At 40.3% G+C, this 6,732-nt stretch overlaps 1 protein-coding gene across 1 annotated transcript in view; it reads right to left on the bottom strand.

Annotated features, from left to right (window-relative positions):
- Positions 1-6,132, bottom strand: part of LOC104082090 (armadillo repeat protein deleted in velo-cardio-facial syndrome-like) — a 53,339-nt gene extending 47,207 nt beyond the window's left edge. Inside the window, exons 1-3 of the mRNA XM_009585070.1 lie at positions 6,047-6,132; positions 4,678-4,795; positions 3,234-3,405 (exon numbers count right to left, since the gene is read on the bottom strand). Coding sequence (XP_009583365.1) covers positions 3,234-3,405; positions 4,678-4,795; positions 6,047-6,132 — 376 coding nt within the window. The remainder of the gene's footprint in view (positions 1-3,233; positions 3,406-4,677; positions 4,796-6,046) is intronic.
- Between the last annotated feature and the right edge of the window lie 600 nt (positions 6,133-6,732).

Consider the following 6,732-nt stretch of genomic DNA (forward strand, 5'->3'; position numbering starts at 1 on the left):
ACAACCCCCCCTCACCCCCCCCAACAGTCAATACTGTGCTTGTTAATACACCCACTGAACCGGACCGCAGCGGAGCAACAGAAAGCAAGGGCTGAGCTCTGTCTTGCCAACGTGCCTACCCTCCACAGGCTCACCAGTCAGAGTCTGAAAGCAGTGTCTCACAGAACACTACTGAGCACCATTTGTCAGGTGCAGCAATTAGGGTTCCCCCCGCCCCCCATTTCTCCTTTGGCTCAACCCTCCAGAACGCATTGATCTGAAGCAAGTGTCACAAACTGAAGATGACCCTGCCTTTACCCCCAAATCAGTCTCAGTAACACAGTGGAAGTCTCCAGGGCACTCACAGCCTAACAACTTCCCAGGCAAACTTTAGCCTCAGCCTTGTGTATTCCAACTGCAATTTTACTTATTGTGCTGGGATGAGAAAGTAAAGGGCATATCCCCCGAGGCATTTACTGGGGGTAGCTTCATCTAGCTAGTCTGAGTGCCAGTAATAAAGATGCAGCAGCCCAGGCATGCGTGCCCAAGCAGACAAAATACCAAGGAACCCTGAGAATACACATCCAAGCTGCTGCGTCTTCCTGGCTACTGCTACCCAGACCAGCTAGCAAAGCCGTACTTTGGTATGACAGGGTTGGTGAGGCACCTTGCACACTTAGGTGTTCCCTCTCTCATGGGGTTATCAGGCCAGTTGCAAATCAATTCCCTTACTGCACTTACACCAGGAATGAGTAAAACCTTGTATTTTCTATTCTCAGTGTGGGAAGACCAAACTGCAAATGCTCACTCAATTAGAGGATTTCCATGCCTACTGAAATGAACAGGAGGATGCTCTGGGAGAGCAGAGGAGAAGGTGAATGAACAAGACCTTGATCTCAGCTCTTAGCTTTGCATGTAAAAGCTGAACAAAGCATATTATGGCGATGATGAAAAGAAAGTATTGCAAAGACTCACCTTGATTGAACCACTCCTCTAATTACCAGAAAAGCAGCAAAAGAAAAACAAAAATTTACAGGAAGGAAGAAAATACAAAGGAACAGTCACAAAGAGGCAGAATTTCACAGAATAGGTTCAAAACCTGAGTATTACAAGAATACTACAGAACTTTCATTAAAAAAACAAACCAAAACAAGATATTCCACTTTCTCCCTTTTGTTCCTGCTGAAAAAAAAGCACAGCTTTTTTTTCCTTCCTCTTTTCATTAAATAAAAAGGTGCTCACAGAGGGGACAGAAGGATGACTAGCCCTTTGCAGAGGTGTTTGAAATGCTATGATCAATGACCATGACATAAAATAAAATAAACATGGAAACACTGCAAGATTAAGTGAACAAGAGGGGGAGAGAATTGATCTATTTTTAAGTCCTAGACTGAGAAAATTACAGCAAGTTCAGACAAGGTATTTGCATAAATTTAATAGTGAGAAAAGGAAGCGTCTCTTTACGATTTTAAAAGCACATTTATTGATGGATTTTAATTTTTATTTTTTAAACACAACAGTTGCCTGTCCCCCTCTATCCTTCTGATCTACATACTACAAGCTGCGAGCTCAGCATTATTACCAGTTGATTTCCCTCTAGAGAACAGCACACTTTAAAAAGAGCACTGCAAAAAGGGGGGAAAAAAAATGTTAAAATATACTTTGGAAATTGTCATTTCAAAAAACACACAGAGCAAAACCCAAGCTGTCACTGAGGGCCTGCATTGCTCGCTGAAATCCGTGGGTTCATCCTCAGTGTCAGATGATTTTGAGACCAATTTGTCCAAACAGACATGATCAGATGCTTTGGCTGATAAACAGAAACTATCGGGGCGTACAGACACAGATGGTATATACAGGTCAGCCCCAGAGGAAACAGGCAGACACTTGACAAAGGACAGCCACCTGAGAGCGCTCTCTTTTCACTGTCATCAAGAGGATGATGACAGTTCTCAATCAGCACACTCCCCTCCTCCCACAGCACACATAGCTTTTATGTCTAAAAATGTTTTCACTGACTGTGCTGCTCTCAGGCAGCAAAACAACAGGGACTGCAAGTGGCAGGGAACAGGCTTGAGTCAGCACACGTTCAAGGTTTCCAAAGGATATCACACTGAAGTGTTAGCCATTCACTGTGAGAACAGGCTGGCCAGCCAGGTAGAATTCTTTCTTCGGTTTTTCCCTCCAGTCATTAAAAGATTCCCATCTTTTTTTTTTTTTTTTCCCCTTAACACAGTTTAAATCTAGTTGATGACAGACTAGTCTGCAAAAGCAAGTTCACACCGTGATGACTTCCCTAACACATATGGAAACATGTAACATTTTAATAACATGTACAGGTCAGATCAAAAGAAGAGTAACGGGCAGCACACAATCTGTAAAGTTCAAACAATTCCATATTGGCTCTTCAGGACTAAAACCCTCCTTAGACCTGGCTATAAATAGTAAGCCAGCATGTGAGTACACATGAATGAGGAGAATGGAGCCTAGACAGAAAATGGAGTTAATTATCTCTGAATTCAGTCTAGAATTGTAATTTCTCTAAAACAACAAAGAAAAAGGATATAATTTGAGTGTCTCTTTCTAAAGGAAAGATGGAAGGGGGGTTACTGAGACTATTAATCCTCTCTTGTAATGAAACTCATTTGCAACACTCACGCCCCAGAGGAGAGAACAGGTCTAAAAGTGACTGACAATTAAAAGCTACAAAATCATGTTTGCAATTTAAATTACTGAAAGAGTGACAGAACTGGGAGGTTGTATGTTTCGGTTGTGAGTGGGAGCGTAGGCTTTTCGTTTGTTTTCAAATGTGAGAGACTGGAGGCATGGAAGACATACAGACAGGACTACCATGCACGGGGATGAACGCATGCTGGTCTGGCTTCCAGAGGCCGTGACACATGCTATACAGCCAAGCAAGTGGACTAAGCATAGATTTGACAGATGCAAGAACACAGCAACGCACAGGAGAGGCAGAGCACATCCACCTTTGTCCAACGGCAGTGTCATCTGTCAGCATGCACCACTCCTATTTAAAGCCAAACAAAACTAGAGCAATTGTAGGAAAAAAAGTCTATTAATATCTAGCAGTAATGCAACAAGGGAATGAACACATGCCACGACACTACAAACACGTACCTCCACAAACTGCATCATTCTAAACTAGCATGACGAATGTGCCTGCAAGAGCTGGCCTACACAGCAAAATTTACCCCCAAATCCATTTCCAGTTCTGAGCTCTCTGCAACACATACCTTTAGCTTTTTTTCCACCAAAACAACCAGCATCGTCTTTCTTCTTCTTCTGAGAGCCTCCCAGGCTTGCAGTCTGACTGGCATCTAGTTCTTGGTACTTATCAGCTCCAGGGACCTCTTTGTGGACATGATAGGAAAGGTTCCGCATGATGCACACACAGTTCTCCACAGACTGTTACAGAGAAATTTATGTTATAATAAGTAGTGCACCCTCTTATTTGCAAACGATTATATTATACAGTGGAGGGTTTGGGGGAATTTAAAAAAAACCCCAGCTGCTCCAGGAAAAGAATGTAGTTTTCAAGGAAGATTTAGTCAAGACCCCTTAAATTAAGGCTCGTTCTTGTTCTAAAACCAATTTTGTTCTTCCAAAAGTGAAGCGCTTCATAAATAGTACCCATTCAAAATGAAAACTGTCTAATCAAAAATACCACCTGATCTTACATAAAGAATACAATTCACTGAAAGATCAAACACACAGTGGAAAATGGTCATATAAGGATCTTATTTTAATACAAGTCTCTCATTCTTCCAACCTTTACAATCCCCAAGGGGCCCATTTCATTAAATTTTCTCTGGGTCAAAACCTAGGCCTTGTGAGGATTTCAATGAGAACACACATTGTCCTGTAGTAATAGCTAATCCACAGCACATCAGGTTCTGACAAGAGCAATGCTCTGTAGATTGCAGTGGAAACCACCAGGTGGTTACAAAATCCACTTCCAAAATTATCTGATTAAGTGACAAGGCTTTATAATTCCCTTGTACAGTCCATCCCATGGTGGGACTCAAAAAGAATAAAATAACAATGCTTTACAAGCCTTATTGGTGTTATAAAGAAATAGTATGCTCTTTTTTAAACAGGTTAAACTGTTTAATTCCTTATGCACATAAATATGCTTTTAAGCACCACAGGATGACATGACGATAAAAACGGATTAATCAAAATCTGCATCTAAAAAAAAAGCCAGAATGAAAGTGCTGCAGGTCTGAAGCCATATCTTAACGTCTAAGCACTACAGTCGTTAGAGATGGTGCTGAATAAAGTCCTTAAAATGAGAACTGACTCCTTTGCTGGTATTGTGCAAAGCACTATACAATGGGACTCAATTCTGATTTGGAGACTGCACTTATAAATGTCAATTAAGTAATGCAGAACAATCGCAATAACGTCACTGACAATAATAAAGGACTACTCTCCTCACCTATCACAACCACTTGCCTTTGCTCACATCAGCCACACAAGGTAACATAGCAGCATCATGCTGATGCCCCATCAGTAGTACCATGGATATCATAACAGATATGAGAGGAAGATAATTACTATATTTTCTGAGGCAAGTATAATCCCCTTCTGATACTAGCAAACAGAAGTCAAATCCCAGTGCAACACTTCAGACTAAATTAATGGAAACATCCATTAAGTTTTAACACTCAAGTTCACCTTATTGTCTGTATCTTTCTTGCCAACGGCAGACTGTAGAGCATGAAGGAGGGCATCCACCAAGCCATCACACTCTCTTAGTCTTCTGCGTGCTTCTGCTCCATCTGAACTTACATTCCTAATAGGAGAGATTTAAAAGAAAATTTAGGCCTCTAACCTTCACCATAAAGTTGAAGGTGTGTCGATTTATACTATGATTATTAAGAACTCATTACCTTGGATGAACAATTTGGAGGCAAAGTAGTCTGAAAAACCTGTTAAATCTCAGTAAAATATGGGCAATGCACATCTGCAACTCTCTGAATCTGAACAAAAAGGGGAGCACAGTCCCAGAGGTGTCTACAAACACAGTCTTCTGAGCTGCTGGTGAGTCCAGTGATATACCTTAAACTGTACAGGAGTTTTCAGAGCAAACAATACACAAACCAAAAATTTAATTTCAAAGCCAGAATTTTTAATCTGAAAAATATTTTCACCACCTTAAGAAAAACATGCAAAATCACAAGACTGCTCAGCAATATTCATTTCCACAGAAATTGAAAAATGAAAAAGATTAAAAACAGGTGTACAATAAGCTATATTTTATTTAATCAATCTGTACATATAATTGTTCTTCACTTTCTTTGGCTCCCATCTGCTCCAGAGAAGTCAGATGGGAGTCACAATGTACAACCGCTGTCTCCTTGACTGCTCAAAGGTTCTCCAAATCTGTTCTGTATCCCCAGCTTTCTGACTGCAAGTTACTACCACCCAGTTTAAATCCCACGTTTTGACATTTAAAGCCCACCTTTCACACCGTGTACAGCAGATTCAGCCCAAAGCCTGGATCAGTCACATTTAGAAAGTAAAAGACAACAAGTCAGTATGTTTATATGGCTTTAAATTTCTCAAAACATTGCACAAGGGAATGGCACAGGTAGAAGATGCAAGACAGAGCAGTGAAAGGCTACTCAGAGTTGTTAAAGTTGCACATATCAGTGACTGCAGAAATTGTTAGAGGGGAGCTATGAACTTAGCCTCATTTGTCCAGCGAGCGTGCACATTACACACTGAAGCCCCAGCCCTGCATAAGCATCAGCCTACCATTATCCAATAAATAAATAAAATCCAAGTCAATTTTCCAAATGCTGCCTTTTTTTTTTCCCCTTCTTTTTTTTTTTAATTTTTCTTTGTCTTTTTTTTGGTGGGGAATGAAGTGACAAAATGATTCTTAATAGTGCTTGCTGGCAAAACCTATATGGAAAGTTTTCTCAAAGCTGAAATGCACTAATTTTGACAACAACACAGCCAACCTTCCAGCTTTCAGGGTCTTTGAATTCCACAAAAGCATGTAAGGTTAGCTCTCAAAAGCTCAGGACACAATCATTACCTTCTGCTGTCAGGATCGTGCCGCCAATTTTTCTTCTTCCTAACTAGAGGAATTGCCAATCTCCAAGTAATTAACAAATCAATCATGGTCCCTTCCCATGTCTCCCCATCACCCAGGCAGGCTGGTATGTTAATTGGATGACTAGGAAAAAAACCCACATTTTCTCAGAGACCTCTCAAAATTTGAAGACACTTAATTGTGAGCTGGTTGCTGTAACAGCACATTAACTTTCAATTAAGAACACAAATGAAATGCACAGATAAATGAATCCTTTCCCTAAATCCTAACACACAGCCTCACCTCTAGCAATGGTTGATACAAGGCAGGTAAAGTGGATATTAAAATACGATTCTACAGGATATATGGAAAGAGAATTCTACATGCTGTTCTTCAGTTGTACTAATCCTTTCGTATCAAAAGCCCAAATGTGAATTTTAATATAAAGTCTTTATGAAACTGGAATTAGAATTCAAATGCTCTGTGATACCTTTCAGGAGTTATAACAATAAACGATAGCAGCTCCACCTCCAAGCACATCTAATTAAAGTGAACATTACTTCCTAAGCTTGAGGGTGACAGAAATGCACTAAAAATGGTCTTATCTGGAGCTTTCCTATTCCCTCATTACGTCTTAGAAATAGAGAGCTAAAATACATACGGAACACTTGCAGATATATATATATATA

This window comes from Fulmarus glacialis, unplaced genomic scaffold, assembly GCF_000690835.1.
Source record: "Fulmarus glacialis isolate BGI_N327 unplaced genomic scaffold, ASM69083v1 scaffold16079, whole genome shotgun sequence".
NCBI classification, from domain to species: Eukaryota; Metazoa; Chordata; class Aves; order Procellariiformes; family Procellariidae; genus Fulmarus; species Fulmarus glacialis.